At 38.7% G+C, this 20,024-nt stretch overlaps 1 protein-coding gene across 3 annotated transcripts in view; it reads right to left on the bottom strand.

Moving 5' to 3' along the window:
* RYR2 (ryanodine receptor 2) overlaps positions 1 to 20,024 on the bottom strand; it is an 832,848-nt gene that overhangs the window by 377,822 nt on the left and 435,002 nt on the right. For all 3 annotated transcript variants that reach the window (XM_070781954.1, XM_070781952.1, XM_070781953.1), the window contains one exon: positions 7,511 to 7,606. In XM_070781954.1, the coding sequence (XP_070638055.1) occupies positions 7,511 to 7,606 (96 nt within the window). The remainder of the gene's footprint in view (positions 1 to 7,510; positions 7,607 to 20,024) is intronic.

Here is a 20,024-nt window from a genome sequence, read left to right as displayed (position 1 = left end):
CTTCAGCATCAGTCCTTCCAATGACGACCCAGCTGGCCCAGCTGGGCCAGCAGTGTAATCCCACTGCTGGGCACACACACCGAGGAAACCAGAATTGAAAGAGACACGTGCACCCCAATGTTCATTGCAGCACTGTTTACAATAGCTAGGACATGGAAGCAACCTAGATGTCCATTGGCAGACAAATCATAAGAAAGCTGTGGTACACATACACAATGGAATATTACTCAGCTATTAAAAAAAAATGCATTTGAATCAGTTCTAATGAGGTGGATGAAACTGGAGCCTATTATACAGAGTGAAGTAAGCCAGAAAGAAAAACACCAATACAGTATATTAATGCATATATATGGAATTTAGAAAGATGACAACAATGACCCTATATGTGAGACAGCAAAGGAGACACAGATATAAAGAACAGACTTTTGGACTCTGTGGGAGAAGGCAAGCATAGGATGATTTGAGAAAATAGCATTGAAACATGTATATTACCATATGTGAAATAGATGACCAGTCCAAGATCGATGCATGAAACAGGGCACTCAAACCCGATGCACTGGGACAACCCTGAGTGATGGGATGAGGAGGGAGGTGGGAGGGGGTCAGGATGGGGGACACATGTACACCCATGGCTGGTTCATGTCAATGTATGGCAAAAACCACAATATTGTAAATTAATAGCCTCCAATTAAAATAAATAAATTTATTAAAAAATAAAAAGCCAGTCATGCTCTCAGCCTAGTCACTTTCAGTTTTCCTTCACACTTTAATGCCTATTGTTAGAAATAAGTTATGTGGTTAAACAGTAAGTATGGGAAATGATTATAAAATAAATTCTATGTGGCAAAGTGGTAATTTTTCTCTAATATGAGACAGTTGAACATTTATATTTCAAGAACTATTTTCTAGAAAAGTAGTTTGCCATCAATCCCATACACGGGCTTGTAGAAAGGCATTGTGAAATAGGATAAAGACTGTGGATAACCCAGCAACTTGAATCATGTTTGCATTCAGAAAAGAATGTTCTTGTTCATTTGGACTTTACTTTGGGAGAATACGTTTTTCATTTTTCACATTCAAAATACAGGAAGCCCTCCAAATCCAGATTCCCCATTCTCTTCCCTCTTTTTCCTTTCCAGTTACAACTTAATGCTTTACTAAATACTGTAGGCTGTATACGGACTGTTTTAGTGTCATTCAAAAATGACTAATTTTTGACAAGTCTTAGCTAACTATCAAATTAGTAATCTTTAACTTCTAATGCTGCTGCTGCTGCTAAGTCACTTCAGTCGTGTCCAACTCTGCGACTCCATAGACGGCAGCCCACCAGGCTCCCCCGTCCCTGGGATTCTCCAGGCAAGAACACTGGAGTGGGTTGTCATTTCCTTCTCCAATGCATGAAAATGAAAAGTCAAAGTGAAGTCGCTCAGTCGTGCCCGACTCTTAGCGACCCCATGGACTGCAGCCTACCAGGCTCCTCCATCCATGGGATTTTCCAGGCAAGAGTAATGGAGTGGGGTGCCATCATGATTTCAAACATTTACAGTGACTATCATTGAAAAATATAGATTCTGTTCCCCTATATTTAGTGACCCATCAGCATTAAACATCATTTACATATCTTGATGACCCAAGATCATTATTAAAAACATCAATCACTATAATGTGCTCGAGGTGAAATCTCTGGATGCAAATAAATGATCACTGTGTGGTATTACAGAGTCAAACACGTATTGATCCCAAAAACTATCATAGAAGATTTTCTTTAAAAGGTCTCCAATATCACCGTGATTCTGATTCAGTGTTTCTTATATGGTTCAGGTACATGATCTCCTGGGTTTAACATAGCTGACTTTCTGCAAAATCAAAGGCTTTCAATCAAGAGCTAAAGACACTTTTTTATGGCTATCTCCTAGAAAATGGTCTCTTTCTCTGGTATCACTGGTGTTGCTTGGTTTGCTAGTATCACTTTAGAAGGTTAGCTGTATCTACGTCCCTAATACTGGATCTCATACAATATCCTGTGAGCCCATACTCTTTCTAACTCAACTGATTACACCTAAGTAGATAGTAAGGTGGAGGACTTTCCTAAACACAATCTTCTGTGACAAATTATTCCAGTCGCTACAAAGCTTTTCCTTTGAAAAATGACTGGTTTACGCTCTGTAAGAAATAGCTATGACATCTTTGGACGCTTTAAATTGCCATGCTTCCAGGTAACAAAAGCTGTACTGTATGTCAGCACAAAACTCTGGCAATTCAGGACCACTCTCAGCCCCTTATTCTGCTTAAACCCAGAAGGAACACCATTCTTGGCACTTGCTAAGTACAGGAGGAATTAGCAGGAATCCACAAGAAGCCCACTTTGATCCCTGCAAAACTATCTGGGGGAACAGACTATATAAAAAATAAGAAAAAAATAGTCAGCCTCCTGAGCAGCTGATTATTCTTAACCACCTTCTGAAAAAGTATCTTAAGGGCTGAAAAAAATTCTAAAGAAACACCGAGCCTGAGTGGATTACATCAACTCAATCAACAGTATTTTTTATACAAATCTTGTCTTTTCAATTAAATTTGGCCCAGGCACAGAATCACACAGGAAGTCTGGGACATTTTCTAATTTATGCCCCCCAGACACAGAATCACACATGAAGTTTGGGACATTGTCTAATTTATCCCCCCATACCCCACCAAAAAAATGCATAATGGATATTCTTATAAACTGATTAGACAGTCTAATAAGGCTTTACGCAGTGGTGATATTGGGCAACTTTAGATAATGCAGAACATTAAAAAAAAGAAGAAAGCTGCCTATTTCTATCACAATGAAATAGCAGTTGCCTGGGTAGTGGATTGGAGAAGGAAATAGCAACCCACTCCAGTGTTCTTGCCTGGAGAATCCCATGGACGGAGAAGCCTGGTAGGCTGCAGTCCATGAGGTTGCACAGAGTCAGACACGACTGAAGCGACTTAGCAGCAGCAGCAGGATAGTGGATGCTGCCCTGGTCAGACTCTCACCTTCTCTATTTGGTGAACGCTGCCTACTTTGAACTGCCAGAGTCCGCATTTCTTTGTTTTAAGATTTGCTGTGACTCCAGCAGCAGCTAGAGGAGCCCTACAATTAATGTCCTCAAGAGACAGCGCCACTCAACTACAGAAGACAAACTGGTTATGAATACTCCAACTCCCTCACCTCTCAAGTGGGATAATGCTAATGCAGGTGTTTGCAGAATTCCCCCTCACACCAGAAAAACAAAAGCCTCAAGTACCCATGGGTGTAACTTGCTTTACCAACATACCCTCTCTACCTGTCTCACGTCCACTCAAATCGCAAATAAACTTGCCTTTCGATCCTTGTCTCAAGGTCTACTTCTGGTGGAACCTAAACTAGGTAAGCTTTTTTCATTAACACATCCTCCTGCTGACTCTTCTCAAGACTTCAGAGCTTTCTACTTAATTGTGCACAAGTTTATTTTGAGTTTTGTCCACTGCCCTTTTCTGAAGGCAAGTGACAGCTGTCAGACCCCCAGCTCTGCTCTGCTGCTCATATTCTGATACAGAATCTACTAACACAGTTGGGAGACTGACAAGCAGTGGGGCATGTGTGTTCAGCAATCCCAGATAGAGAGAAAATAAGATGATGCATGTGGAAGCACTCAGTAAACAATACAGCATGACTGAAATACATTTATATTATTTCTGTGTGAGGACACACATATATATGCAGAGCTTTATTGTTTCTGTCTATTTTAAAAACTGAGCAATGTTTTACTTCCTCTAGGGGGGGAAAATAGAGTTCACTGAAACTTGTACTGTACTCTCCACAGTAGAGAAAAATATTTGTTTTTCACTTGTTTCGTGAAAAATATTTTAGATACTTAAAATATAGGAGGCTATCAGGCATAGTGAACATATTAATATTTCAAGCCTGATATGAGGGAGCTGGTTTTCATCTTGGCTATAAAAGTTAATTCCAGCATTTCAAAGCAGTCATTGCAAGGTTTTGTGCCTCAATTTTCTTCCTCCAAAGTGAGAACGTGAGGGGAAGCATTCTCTAAGGACCCTTCCTACTCCTGACTTTCAGTTTGCCTTCTCTGAGCACAAGGCTTCTATTTTAAGTAGAAATATCTGCTACTGGCAGCTGGATTGGGAAATGATCACATCAAGTAGGGATGTGCAGCCAATAGATCTGTGCCTTTAACTGACTGAACTGAATACTAAACAGTGGACTCTGTGTGGCTGAGCTTGAAACCATATACCAGTCTCGATGTCCCTGTTCTCTGAAGTAAAAAGGCTTTTGCTTTAGTCTCTCAGGCCTCCATTAAGTCTTAAAAGAGTTAATGATTAGGAATCAAATAGTATTGTCTGTAACTAATGTATACTTGAATGCATTTTTAAGGTTAACTTAATATATATCCTAAAAAGAGATTGTATTTTTTCCACCTCTGCTATACAGTGGACCCTCACCAGCTATCCAACTTCATATGTAGTAGTCAGGACAATCCCAATCTCCAATTCATACCCCTCACAGCTGCTTGGTGTCCATACATTTGTTCTCTACATCTGTGTCTGTATTTCTGCTTTGCAGTAATAGATTCACCAGCAAAATCCAAATTCATAAAAGCACATTGGTAAATGTCAGGAGCCAGAGGCTAGGGGTGGGGTAGAGAGGGAAGATGGGGAGCTAAGTGTTTAATGGGGCAGAATTTCAGCTTAGGAAGGTGAAAAATTTGGGAAACAGATGATGGTGAGAGTTTTACCATTTGTATGAAATTAATGCCACTGAATTGTACAGTAAAATATGGTTAAAATTGTATATTATGTGACTTTTAATATTAAAAAAAGAGTTAATGATTCAGAAATGTGAAGATGTTAAAAAAAAAAAAAAACGGAATAGCATTGAATTGGGAAACTGGTAACAATTTAGACGACAAATCCTTCATATGGCTGAATCACCAGACTCCCAGATCCCAAAAGATAAAGATAAAGACCTGACACACATTCCTAAGTTGTTTTTACAGGAAGCAGACACAACCAGATGAAAACTGCTGACCACAATCACATAGACTCTATACTGTTTGAAACTAGAAGGCTGATGATGATGAAGACTTCGCCTTGATGCCAACCAATCTGACAACTGTGCATGAGCTGATCATGCACTCTGCGGCTCCCACCCCCACTTTTGTTGATGGCTTCCCCGAAAGTCATCACACTCACACTTTGGAGTGTGAGCTGCCCATTCCACCAGCCTGGCATCCTGCAATAAATGCTGGATTTATTTAATGTTGGTTCAATCCAACCCAGTGTCCATAGACTGGCTTTACTGTGTGAGGACAAGTGGACCCAAGTTTTGTTTGTTAAAAAGGTCAAAGGATGCTCTGCTCTGTTTTTTCCTTCTCTTTCTCCCCTTTTCCTTTGAGTTTTTTTTTTTTTTTCTTTTTGCTGCGCATATTTTAAAAAGTGAAGCAATGTATAGAACTCATACTTCATGCTGAAGGTTGCTCTGTTCCTTTCTCTTTCTACATGCTCCCTGGGCCAGTGAAAGACACCAGCACACTCTTTTTTGTATACACTGGAACTTGCCAATAACTCTAGATGCTTTGAATCAAGAATTTATCCATTTTTGCAATCCCTGCCATCATCTTACTACTATCTGATCACTTCCTCATAGTAGCTTTTCAGTTTTTCCTTAATGAATATATTCTATATTGATTCATAGTCATCTCACTCACACTGTGGTACCCTGAAATCTTTGTCTCATAATTATTATACCTTTTTATCTCAACAATCTGCTTTTTTATTTTTGTCACCTAATGATCCAGCAATGCCTTAGAACTCAGTGTTACTCAAATTTCTCTTACATTAGATTTCTAAGTTATTCAATCTTAAACTCTGAAATTCTGTTCTCTGACTTAAAACCAACCTCCTTTGACCACAACCATCTGTACTTCTATCTCTCTAGTCATTCAACTTCAACAAACATGTCCCTGAATGGGTCTCTATCATACACAGCCATGGAATTATTTCTGTGTTGAGAAGTATTTTCTTAAGTGAATTTAACCATTCATTCAACAAATGCTATAAAGTACCTACTAGGTGCCAGACAGTATGGTAGATGCAAAGAACACAAAGATGAATAAAACTGAGCCCCCGACTTGAAGGAGTTCACCACTAGTATAGGCAGTGGAGAGGAAATATAAGTAACAGAAGTGGGCATTAGTACTACAGAAGAGCAACTAATGGAATACTACGTGAACTGACGTAGGAGCAAGAGACTCAGCTTGGGATGTCCTTGAGGCAAACTGCTGTACCACAGAATGCATGCGTACATCTCTACAACATCAATGCAAAAATAACATTCTTGTTAGACACAGACATATCTGATTGTATGGTCTTTAACTATTTTACAATGATACAGACTTTTATTTGTATTTACTAAAGCCCTTTAAAATAAATTAGTGACTGAATCTCACAAATATACTGAATGAAAGAAACCAGACACACAAAAATTTATTCTGCATGATTCCAGTTACACAGAGTTCAAAAATTGGCAGAATAAATCTATGACATTAATACTTAGGTGCTGGGGCAGAGGAGTGGATGAGTGGAAGAAGGTTCTGGAAGAAGGTTCCAGGGTATGTTTCTGATAGGTGATAATATTCTGTTTGTTAACCGGTTGTTACACAAATACATCCTATTTGGGAAAACGAACTGATCTGTACACTTATATTTACAAACTTTTCTATAGAAATACAAATTTCAATACAAAGTAAAGGGAATGAAGACCTGGAGGTTGATGGGAACATGATTAACTTTTGAAACAACATTTCTATGCTTTTGTATCTTCCAACTTAGTAACAATAACATCTTATGATTTGACTCTGAATAAAAATACTATTGTTCAAAAAATTAAAAAATAAACTATTATTCTGTATGATTTAGAAACCCATTTTTTCCCCAATCTGTCCACATAATTAAAGAAAAACTTTAAATGGGAATTCCAAACCAATTTATTTTTTTCAAATAAAATTCACTTAAACTAAAAAACAAAAACAATTCACCCAAACAAATATTTTTATCTGTAGAGTATTGTAAGGTGCTAAGTTGGAAAAGGAAATGGGAACCCACTCCAATATTCTTGCCTGGAGAATTCCATGGACAGAGGAGCCTGGCAGGCTAGAGTCCATGGGGTCACAAGAGTCGGACACCACTTAATGACTAAACCACCAATGTATTAGTACATTAGGAAGAATTGATTTGAAAAATAATGGGAATTCTGGCACTTCAGTGGCTTTCTGAACTTCATTCTTTTATAAATGAAGAAGATACTCTTACATTGCTTTTCAGAAACAATTAATGAAAATACCAATGATTTCAGCCATCAGTAAAAATTTTAACCTAGTAACAGGAAAATGTTTATATTGCACTGAATCTGTTTTTACATCTTAAAGGACATAAAATAGGAAAAAAGGAATACTATATCATTAAAAGGAGATATTGGAAAACATACCAGAAGAAGCTTCCAGTCTTTCCAGTCGGCTGATTAACCAGTCAAGGGAGCCAGAAAATTGAGCACAGTTTTTACGATTTCCTCTAATTAATGCCGCTGCAAAAGAAAAAGCAGATTTTACAGTTATGTGATTTTCTAATTCGAAACCAAAGTAAGCCCATAGTAGGCAGAAAATATTGGATCAAAATCACAATACATTAATTTTATACCAAAAACACATACAAATACACACACACATATACACATAAAATTGAACTGATAATTATTAATGGGGACTGTAAAAACACTGCTTACTAGAAGAAATACATTTTTGAGAAAGTCACATTTCATATTTCAAGTAATAATGAACGGTAATGGAAAAACTAGTCCTGGGATTTTCCTCAGTTCAGTTCAGTTCAGTCGCTCAGTCGTGTCCGACTCTTTGCGACCCCATGAATTTTCCTCACTTGGGTTCTAATACTCTTTGCTTTCAATTAGCTGTGAGACTAAATTATTTAATTTCCCTAGAGTTCAATTTTCTCACCTGTATAATGAAGACGTTAAGAGAATATCAGTTTTTCTGAAAATGTAGCACAAGATACTAGGAGATACAACAGGTAAGGGTAACAAACATACAAAGATGTATCATCAAATTGTTACAGGAAAAAACAGGGTGTGAGGGCAGACAGCTAATGAGTTTGAAAACCTTCCCCTCCCCTGCATCTCTTCTTTCCACTTAGAGATTCACAATGCATACGAAAGACTCTAGAAACTAATTTCTGCAGTAAAGTCACCTATTTCAACCTTTTTTTTAACCTAGTAGTGTTTTCTGCACCTCTTGAACCAAAAAACCCATTTTATCTGAAATTCCTCTGTTACCTTTATGATATCTTTCAACCTAATTGATATACTCAATTTAAAACTCATGTTTCTAAATCATTCAGTTATTTCAAAGGAAATATGGTAAATATTTTATGTAAATTCTACTCTTATGCCCATAAGATTGTTCAGAAAGTGTATAACTGCTTAAAAATGTCAAATGATGTTTTTGTATAATATATTTAATGTGAAAAGTATGTTCCTTTAAGAAAAAAATCACAATTTTATAATCTGGTAGTGCCAGGAGGTAGTTTAAAGAACTGAAGTTTGAGAATGCCACCTGTTCATCTCCTTGTTAGGAGCAACAGGTTTCAATGAAACTAAAATGCTTCCTTCATATTTCCTCTTTCTTCCTCCCAAAAGCTGTTACCTGGCCTGAGAGGAAGAAAAGAAATAATGACACAAAAGACAAGAAGGCTTAGGTTTGTTCAACTACATAAGAAAAGCTCTTTTGTGAATGGAGCCCCCATAACATTTGTACAAATATTACAAGGCGATGCATTCAATTACTTAGGCTCTCCTCCAGGTCTGGAACCAATAAGAGCCAGTAACCAGGTACACACACACACATACACATAGAATGATAAATGCCAGGGACAAGAACGTTCAGCATGAGGTGTGCTACAGGAGTCTGACATGCTCAGTGGGACTTCTACTTTTAACCTATAAGAATATCTTTTCCTGACCAAGAACAATAGCAACTGACAGAAAGTATATGGTGAAGAGTTTGAATCTTTATAAAGTGTCATTTGCTTAAAATTTAACCCCCTCCTTTAATTCTGCCTCAGGCTATTAAAATTAAAGATATCAACTATTTTCTAGAGGTCAATAGTGAGAGATAAGGTATCCTGAAGAAACTAAGACTTCTCTAGTGGTCCAGTGGTGAAACTCCATGCTCCCAACACAAGGGGCATGGGTTCAATCCCTGGACAGGGAAGATCCCACATGCTGCAGGAAAAAAAAAAAAAAACTAATAATGCACAAATAAACCCTTTTAACAACCATGGAATATTTAAGAAAATCATACAGTAAGCCACTGAGAAAAATATCATTAAACTTACTGCAAACAAAGATGGTATATAAACTATGCTCTCAGACAACAATGTTAATGAAATTAGTAAGAAAAGCAGAAACAAAATAATCTGCCCAAAATCAGAAATAAAAAACAAACATAAAACTTGAAACCAGTAAGAAAAGCAGGAACAAAAATAAAACCTACATAAAAGCTTAAAATTTTTTCAAAATAATACTTTTAATCAATGAGAGAATCAATACTACAATTTTAGAATATCTAGCAAATATCAAAAATAGGCACTACCTTACATAACCAACTGTAGATGGTCACAACTGTACTCAAGGAAAAATAAACATGCTAATTGTAAGAAAAAGAAATGCAAAAAAGCAAAATGATTGTCTGAGGAGGCCTTACAAATACCTGAGAAAAGAAGAGAAGTTAAAGACAAAGGAGAGAAGGAAAGATATACCTATTTGAATTCAGAGTTCCAAAGAATAGCAAGGAGAGATAAGAAAGCCTTCCTCAGTGATCAATGCAAAGAAATACAAGAAAACAACTGAATGGGAAAGACTAGAGATCTCTTAAAAAAAATTAGAGATACCAAGGGAAACTATTATGCAAAGATGGACACAATAAAACAAAGAAATGGTATGGACAAACAGAAGCAGAAGGTATTAAGAAGAGGTGGTAAGAATACACAGAAGAACTGTACCAAAAAGATCTTCATGACCCAGATAACCACACTGGTGTGATCACTTACCTAGACCCAGACATCCTGGAATGTGAAGTCAAATGGGCCATAGGAAACATCACTACGAACAAAGCTAGTGAAGGTGACGGAATTCCAGTGGAGCTATTTCAGATTCTAAAAGACGATGTTGTGAAAGTGTTGGATTCACTATGACAGCAAATTTGGAAAACTCAGCAGTGGCCACAGGACTGGAAAGGTCAGTTTTCATTCCAATCCCAAAGAAAGGCAATGCAAAAGAATGTTCACCCTTCAAGAATGTTCACCGCACAGCTGCACTCATCTCAAACACCAGGAAAGAAATGCTCAAATTCTCCAAGCCAGGCTTCAACAGTATACGAACTGTGAACCTCCAGATGTTCAAGCTGGATTTAGAAAAGTTAGAGCAAATTGCCAACATAGGTTGGATCATCAAAAAAGCAAGAGAGTTCTAGAAAAACATCTACTTCTGCATCACTGACTATGCCAAAGCCTTTGACTGTGTGGATCACAGCAACTGTGTGGAAAATTTTTCAAGAGATGGGAATATCAGGCCACTTAACCTTCCTTTTGAGAAATCTGTATGCAGGTCAAGAAGCAACACTTAGAACTGAATATGGAATAACAGACTGGTTCCAAGTCAGGAAAGGAGTATGTCAAGCTTGTATATTGTCACCCTGCTTATTTAACTTATATGAGACTACATCATGAGAAATGCCAGGATGGATAGAGCACAAGCTGGAATCAAGATTGCTGGGAGAAATATCAATAACCTCAGATATGCAGGTGACACCATCCTTATGGCAGAAAGCAAAGAAGAACTAAAGAGCCTCTTGATGAAATTGAAACAAGGAGACTGAAAAAGTTGGCTTAAAACTCAACATTCAGAAAACTAAGATCATGGCATCTGGTCCCATCGCTTCATGGTAAATAGATGGGGAAACAAAGGAAACAGTGGCAAAATTTATTTTTTGGGGCACCACAATCACTGCAGATGGAGATTGTAGCCATGAAATTCAAAGACACTTCCTCCTTGGAAGAAAACTTATGAATAACCTAGACAGTATATTAAAAAGCAGAGACACTACTTTGCCAAGAAAGGTCCGTCTAGTCAAAGCTATGGTTTTTCCAGTAGTCCTGTATGGATGTGAGTGTTGGACTATAAAGAATGCTTTTGAACTGTGGTGTTGGAGAAGACTCTTGAGAGTCCCTTGGACTACAAAGAGATCAAACCAGTCAATGGTAAAGGAAATCAGTCCTGAATATTCATTTGAAGGACTGATGCTGAAGCTGAAGCTCCAATACTTTAGCCACCTTATGGGAAGAGCTGACTCATTTGAAAAAACCCTGATGCTGGGAAAGATTGAAGGCAGGAGAAGGGGATGACAGAGGATTAGACAGTTGGATGCCATCACTGACTCGATGGACATGAGTTTGAGTAAGCTCCAGGAGTTGAAATATGGACAGGGAAGTCTGGCGTGCTGCAGTCCGTGAGGTCACAAAAATTCTGACGTGACTAAGTAACTGAACTGAATTGCTATTAACAGAGTGAAAAATGTTAACTAAACATTCCTTCCAAAACATTCAAAAAGAACATAAAAAGTAAGTAGAACAGAAAAAAGAAATAGAGCAATAAAAGTAGAAATTAATAAATTAGAAATAGTAAAAGTGATCTATGTAATAAATTGAAATAACAGGACTGATCGACACTGTCAAGGACTCCCTCCCTTCAAAATATAAGCTAAATGCCAACAACTTTAATTAAGAAAAAAAAGGACATAATTAAGAGGAACAGGAATCATACACAGCCACTTATTACTGTACTGATATTTTTAAACATTTAGAAAAAAGGATGACTTCCAAATATTTTTTTCATAAAAATTGACCCAAAGAAGAAAATCTAAATAGAATAACAAACAATGAGTAATATTTAGAAGTATGTCAAAGTCAAAAACATTTTTTTCTAAATTCAGGAAATAAGTCATTGCTATGTTAAAGTAAAGTAAAGTAAAGAAACTAAGAAAACCCTTCCAATATATTTATCAAGACAGTATAACTTTGCTATCTACACCTAATAAAGAGGGTATGCATATCAGAAAACTAAAGGAAACTCTTAGCTATGAATACATATCCCCAAATCTTATACAAGGAGGCAATTTATAAATCACTATCAGTCCATCTAGTCAAGGCTATGGTTTTTCCAGTGGTCATGTATGGATGTGAGAGTTGGACTGTGAAGAAGGCTGAGTGCCGAAGAATGCATGCTTTTGAACTGTGGTGTTGGAGAAGACTCTTGAGAGTTCCTTGGACTGCAAGGAGATCCAAACAGTCCATTCTAAAGGAGATCAGCCTTGGGTGTTCTTTGGAAGGGCTGATGCTAAAGTTGAAACTCCAATACTTTGGCCACCTCATGGGAAGAGTTGACTCATTGGAAAAGACTCTGATGCTGGGAGGGACTGGGGGCAGGAGGAGAAGGGGACGACAGAGGATGAGATGGCTGGATGGCATCACCAAATCAATGGACGTGAGTTTGAGTGAACTCCGGGAGTTGGTGATGGACAGGGAAGCCTGGCGTGCTGCGATTCATGGGGTCGCAGAGAGTCGGACACAACTAAGCGACTGAACTGAACTGAATCAGCAGGGCATTCAGTTCAGTTCAGTCGCTCTTTGCAACCCCTTGGACTGCAGCACGCTAGGCCCCCCTGTCTATCACCAATTCCCAGAGTTTATTCAATCTCATGTCCATCAAGACAGTAATGCCATTTAATAATCTCATCCTCTGTCGTCCCCTTCTTCTCCTACCCTCAATCTTTCCCAGCATCAGGGTCTTTTCGAATGAGTCGGCTCTTCACATCAGGTGGCAAAAGTATTGCAACTTCAGCTTCAGTATCAGTCCTTTCAATGAATATTAAGGACTGATTTCCTTTACCAATAATAGGCTTGATCTCCTTGCAGTCCAAGGGACTCTCAAGAGTCTTCTCCAACACCACAGTTCAAAAGCATCAATTCTGCAGGGCTCAGCTTTCTTTATAGTCCAACTCTCACATCCATACATGACCACTGGAAAAACCACAGCCTTGACTACATGGACCTTTGTTGGCAAAGTAATGTCTCTGCTTTTTAATATGCTGTCTAGGTTGGTCATAAGTTTTCTTCCAAGGAGCAAGCATCTTTGAATTTCATGGCTGCAATCACCATCTGCACTGCTTTTGGAGCCCCAAAAAATAAAGTCTGTCACTGTTTCCACTGTTTCCTCATCTGTTTGCCATGAAGTGAAGGGACCAGATGCCATGATCTTAGTTTTCTGAATGTTGAGTTTTAAGCCAACTTTTTCACTCTCCTCTTCAATTTCATCAAGAGGCTCCTTTGTTCTTCTTCACTTTCTGCCATAAGGGTGGTGTCATCTGCATATCTGAGGTAATTGATATTTCTCCCAGCAATCTTGATTCCAGCTTGCTTCATCCAACCCAGCATTTCTCATGATGTACTCTGCATATCAGTTAAATAAGCAGGGTGACAATATTCAGGCTTGGTATACTCCTTTCCCAATTTGGAACCAGTCTGTAGTTCCATGTTCAGTTCTAACTGTTGCTTCCTGACCTGCATACAGATTTCTCAGGAGGCAGGTCAGGTGGTCTGGTATTCCTAACTCTTTAAGAATTTTCCACAGTTTGTTGTGGGTTCATTACTCCAATGAGAGAGAAATATGTTAGAATAAGTCAAAGGTGAAACATATGATGATCATCATAGACTCTGAAAATGTATGTACTTCTAAAAAAAAAAAAAAAAACTTAACTCTATTAGAATGCCTCTGCAACATTATCCAGACAAGTGTACATGTGTGTGCACATGCAGAGTATGTTTTACAGATAAAGTGTGATCTACTAAATTCAGCAAGTTAGTCTTGAAGAAATCAGTTAAGGGAGTTTCTAAAGTAATGAAAAAGTATACAGAGAAATGCAAGAACACTCTTCCTAACACTGTTTATAATAGCAAAGCTTTGAAAACAGCTTGAATGTGGGCTAAATAAATGATGACACATCCCATCAGTTGGGTAGAATACATGCACTAAAGCCTGATGACAGCTTAGAGTTACTGCCAAGGAAAGATGCCCACAATATAGAAGTCAGTGGAAACAAATGCTATATAAGGATATGGAGAATATGAGCCCATTTTGATGTAAGTATGTACACAGAATGAAGGAATATTATTTTTTAGAATATTCCTTAGATGGTAAGAGCTGATTTTTTGAGAAAAAGCTTCTGGTAGGTGCCTGGGATGGAAACAGACCTTGATTGATAAGTGTGGGACTTCTTGGGTCAAAGGGGGAAATTTTCTTATTCTATAGCAGGGGGGAAAGGATAGACCTGGTGGTCCAGTGGTTAAGACTCTTAAGACTCTGCACTTCCACTGCAGGGAGCAGGGTTTCAATCCCTGCTTCAAGAACCAAGATCCCACGTGCCACATGTGTGGCCAAAAAAATAAAAAATAAAATGGGGGAGGGGAGATGAATGAAGTTAGGAGGAAAAAGTCATGCCCTGTGATATGATCCTGCACAAGGACTTTCTGAAGGCGTAATAAATTCTATAAATAAAAAAATTAATAAATGACTCACAATTGTTCAATAGAATGGAAGTGTATATGAGTGAGGGGGTGATAGTCTGTAACTAAGATACTATGTAACCTCAGAGAAACATTAGATAATAAGAAAGAAGTATGAAAGCGGGAGACAGTGTAACCAAATAACCCCCGCAAAGTGTACAGATATCAAAGGCAAGTCTTAAGCCCATCTCAGCTCATGAAGCTGGAACATGGACCAAGCCAAGGAAACCTCAGGGATCAGGCCACAGCTGAAGTCCAATAGCAGGGATTTGCTATTGTTTGTGTGTGCATGTGGATGCGTAAAGTGGTTTACATGTGTTTAATGCTATAGTGAAAGTGAAAGTCGCTCAGTCATGTCCGACTCTTTGCGACCCCATGGACTATACGGTCCATGGAATTCTCCAGGCCAGAATACTGGAGTGGAGTGGGTAGCCTTTCCCTTCCCCAGGGGATCTACCCAACCCAGAGATCAAACCCAGGTCTCCTGCACTGCAGGATTCTTTACCAGCCGAGCCAAAAGGGAAATCCAGAGAGCCGCTCTCATGTCCAAAGAAAATGGCAAATTTACAAGGTGTTTCTAAGTACAGAAACAAACAAACTCAAGACAAATGTTGTTTCTTCAAAGCAAGACGTGCATGCTATACCTTAAAATACTCTTGTCATTGTTGGCTAATTGGCCTGAAGGAAAGTTAAAACCTTTCACCCATCAGACTACTTTTCCTCATTTATTTAAGAAATATTAACGTAAGTGCATCAGGCGCTATGGTTGGCGCTGCAAATATAAGTTTAAATAAAGTGTGAATATAATACAATTGTCTGCAGGTCTTCTTTGAGTACATTTTAAGCTCCTTTAGATCAGATACTCTGTCTTACTATAACCTTGAGCATTCTCTGAAACTTACCATGTATGTTATCTCTTAAGGAATAAATGGTATTTAGTCTCTTATGGAGTAAGATCAGTGGTTAAGTACAGTAAAACTTAAATACTATAAGCACACTTTGAACTAAGTTTCTTAAAGGACATGAATGTTCACTGAATTTTTTCTGATGTTGACTGAATAAAAAAAAAAAAAAACTATATGGGGAAACAACAGAAACAGTGACAGATTTTATTTTGGGGGGCTCCCAAACCACTGCAGATGGTGACCGCAGCCATGAAATTAAAAGACACTTGCTCCTTGAAAGAAAACTTATGACCAACCTAGATAGCATATTCAAAAGCAAAGGCATTACTTTGCCAAAAAGGTCAGTCTAGTCAAAGTTATGGTTTTTCCAGTAGTGATGTATGGATGTGAGAATTGGACCATAAAGAAGGTTGAGCACCGAAGAATTGATGCTTTTGAACTGCGGTGTTGGAGAAGACTCTTGAGAGTCCCTTGGACTACAAGGAGATCCAACAAGTCAATGGTAAAGGAAATCAGTTCTGAATATTCATTGGAAGGACTGATGCTGAAGCTGAAGTTCCAATACTTTGGCCACCTGATATAAAGAGCCAACTCATTAGAAAAGACTCTGATGTCGGAAAAGATTAAAGGCAGGAGGAGAAGGGAATGACACAGGAGGAGATGGTTGGATGGCATCACCGACCCAATGCACATGAGTTTGAGGTGGTGAGGGCCAGGGAAGCCTGATGTGTTGCAGTCCACGGGGCCACAAAGAGTTGGACATGACTGAACAACAAAAATCTTTAAATCTTTAAACTGTTATCCAATCAGAATATGAAATACAAGTAATACTTGCAGGTATTGAAAGACCATTATTAACAATATTCTACATTGCTTATTAGTATCCTAACATCTCCATGTCCTCATGCTTTTGTATTTTAAACTCTAATTCAGAATTTCTCTAAATATAAAATCAGAAAATTACAGATGGATTAGAAGATTTATAGAATTCCAAGAAAACGCTCACTTTAAACAAAATTCTGTAAAGTAATTATCCTTCAATCAGTTCAGTTCAGTTCAGTCACTCAGTTGTGTCCGACTCTTCGCGACCCCATGAATCGCAGCATGCCAGGCCTCCCTGTCCATCACCAACTCCCGGAGTTCACTCAAACTCACGTCCATCGAGTCAGGGATGCCATCCAGCCATCTCATCCTGTCGTCCCCTTCTTCTCCTGCCCCCAATCCCTCCCAGCATCAGAGTCTTTTCCAATGAGTCAACTCTTCACATGAAGTGGCCAAAGTACTGGAGTTTCAGCTTCAGCATCATTCCTTCCAAAGAAATCCCAGAGCTGATCTCCTTCAGAATGGACTGGTTGGATCTCCTTGCAGTCCAAGGGACTCTCAAGAGTCTTCTCCAACACCACAGTTCACAAGCATCAATTCTTCAGCGCTCAGCCTTCTTCACAGTCCAACTCTCACATCCATACATGACCACTGAAAAAACCATAGCCTTGACTAGACGAACCTTTGTTGGCAAAGTAATGTCTCTGCTTTTCAATATGCTATCCAGGTTGGTCATAACTTTTCTTCCAAGGAGTAAGCGTCTTTTAATTTCATGGCTGCAGTCACCATCTGCCATGATTTTGGAGCCCCAAAAAATAAAGTCTGACACTGTTTCTCATCTATTTCCCATGAAGTGATGGGACCAGATGCCATGATCTTCATTTTCTGAATGTTGAGTTTTAAGCCAACTGTTTCATTCTCCTCTTTCACCTTCATCAAGAGGCTTTTTAGTTCCTCTTCACTTTCTGTCATAAGAGTGGTGTCATCTGCATATCTGAGGTTATTGATATTTTTCTCAGCAATCTTGATTCCAGCTTGTGCTTCTTCCTGCCCAGCGTTTCTCATGATGTACTCTGCATAGAAGTTAAATAAACAGGGTGACAATATACAGCCTTGACGTACTCCTTTTCCTATTTGGAACCAGTCTGTTTTTCCATGTCCAGTTCTAACGGTTGCTTCCTGACCTGCATACAGATTTCTCAAGAGTCAGGTCAGGTGGTCTGGTATTCCCATCTCTTTCAGAATTTTCCACAGTTTATTGTGATCCACACAGTCAAAGGCTTTGGCATAGTCAATAAAGCAGAAAGAGATGTTTTTCTGGAACTCTCTTGCTTTTTCCATAATCTAGCAGATGTTGGCAATTTGGTCTCTGGTTCCTCTGCCTTTTCTAAAACCAGCTTGAACAACTGGAAGTTCACAGTTCACGTATTGCTGAAACCTGGCTTGGAGAATTTTGAGCATTACTTTATTAGCATGTGAGATGACTGCAATTGTGCGGTCGTTTGAGCATTCTTTGGCATTGCCTTTCGTTGGGATTGGAATGAAAACTGACCTTTTCCAGTCCTGTGGCCACCGCTGAGTTTTCCAAATTTGCTGGCATATTGAGTGCAGCACTTGCACAGCATCATCTTTCAGGATTTGAAGTAGCTCAACCAGAATTCCATCACCTCCACTAGCTTTGTTCATAATGATGCTTTCTAACGCCCACTTGACTTCACATTCCAGGATGTCTGGCTCTAGGTCAGTGATCACACCATCGTGATTATCTGGGTCATAAAGATCTTTTTTGTACAGTTCTTCTGTGTATTCTTGCCACCTCTTCTTAATATCTTCTGCTTCTGTTAGGTCCATACCATTTCTGTCCTTTATTGAGCCCATCTTAATATAATAAAATTTTAAAAATTATTCAATGAATACTATCTGCTTTGTATCAAGGACTATTCTAGGTGCTGGAGACACAACAAAAAACCAAACTATATTCCTTCTTGGAATTTACATTCAAAACCTAGAAATACTATGAGAACAGGCCTTAAACCACACTGACAAATGGGGAGGAAATAGAACTAGAATCCAGAAGGATATTTAAAATGTTCAGGTGCTCTTAAGTCTTGTCAACCATAAACAAACCAACAAAAAACCCATCAGAATGTTGTTGGAGAATTTAAGACAGTAGTCTGTGAGGGCCCAGAGCAGGCTGCCCCAAAATGTGCCTCCATGGATGATTGAGTATTTTGAATTAAAGTTACTTAAGAAACGGCCAAAGCAAGATGGACACTCTGATTCCCCCATCTGTCTCCCTAAAAGCAGGAAATAAATCTCTCACATGAAAGATTCACCTCCATTCCCTGCATCTGGAAGTAGAAGGGCACCCTTATTGCCAGAGATGGGGAATTTGCTATCTTCTCCCCTCTCTCTACCCTGAGGGGTGAGAACAGCAACTTTCTTATATAATATTTTAAAATATTAATTAATTTGGCTGCCCCAGATCTTTGTTGCAGCACATGGGATCTTCAGTCTTCACTGTGGCATGCGAGATCTTTAGTTGCAGAATGTAGGATCTACTTCCCTGATCAAGGATAGGTCTCGTGCATTGGAAACATGGAGTCTTAATCACTGGACCACCAGGGAAGTCCCCAGCTTTCCTGTAAAGGAGAAGAAAAAGCTCTTCGTGCACACACAGCTCACAGCGGAGCCAAGACTTAAAGCCAGACAATTTTGATCCCTGAGTCTGTGCTCAGGTCCTGAGCTATGCAGCCCCCATCCCCCACAATCTTTTCCTGCTGGAATTCTGTCTAGAAAGTTTAGAAGGGCAGGGTCATGGTAGTATACAAGCAAATTAAGAAAACAGGTATCTCACAAGCTTGATTAGATAATGAATTCCTATCAAAATTAATGACTTTCATTTCATAGCCATGAGATCATTACCAAGTTGGAAAAAAAGTAATGTGTCTTGGTAATGAAATGTCTTTTTAGGGTTTCCTGAGAACAAGATGAGAAAAAACTGTAAGTACGATTGCCAGGGTAATATCTGGTATGAGTGTGTTTGAAGCCAATGCCCTTCTTTTCTACCCCTTGACTGCCTTCCCACAGTGTTTTAGGGCATTTAGGAAAATCTGTGTCCCTAAGATACTGGGAAAATACTCTGGATCTGCAAAAATCTTTCCTTGCTCTACCCTTCCTCAGTCTTTAAAGATTCAGAAACTGGTAACTTATGCCTTCCTAAAAGAGAAGATGTCTACCCTGTTTGTTTTATACTCTGAATTTTCATAAAATGAGTATTCACAGAGAGAGTTTACCAAAGAGCATTTTTTAGACATTTTTAGAAAATTATCCTGGCTTGTAAGCCTCCTGCAGATTAATTGTGTGGATGCCAAAAAAGATGTATGAAAGCATGTCCCAGTGATGCTTTTCAAACTATGAATATCAGTGTCTGTAAGATCCCCAGGTCTTCCAGATGGCAATCTACTTTTGTCATTCTGTATCTAAAACACATATTAAATATATTCACATCAAATTTTTAAATTGTTATAGATTATCATTCCCTCCATCTCCCTTTTCTCTCCATGCTAAACAAAACTGCTGAAG

The sequence above is a fragment of the Bos indicus genome, chromosome 28, assembly GCF_029378745.1.
Source record: "Bos indicus isolate NIAB-ARS_2022 breed Sahiwal x Tharparkar chromosome 28, NIAB-ARS_B.indTharparkar_mat_pri_1.0, whole genome shotgun sequence".
NCBI classification, from domain to species: Eukaryota; Metazoa; Chordata; class Mammalia; order Artiodactyla; family Bovidae; genus Bos; species Bos indicus.
The sequence above is the reverse complement of the archived record's forward strand: the minus strand, read 5'-3'. Positions and strand labels throughout refer to the sequence as shown.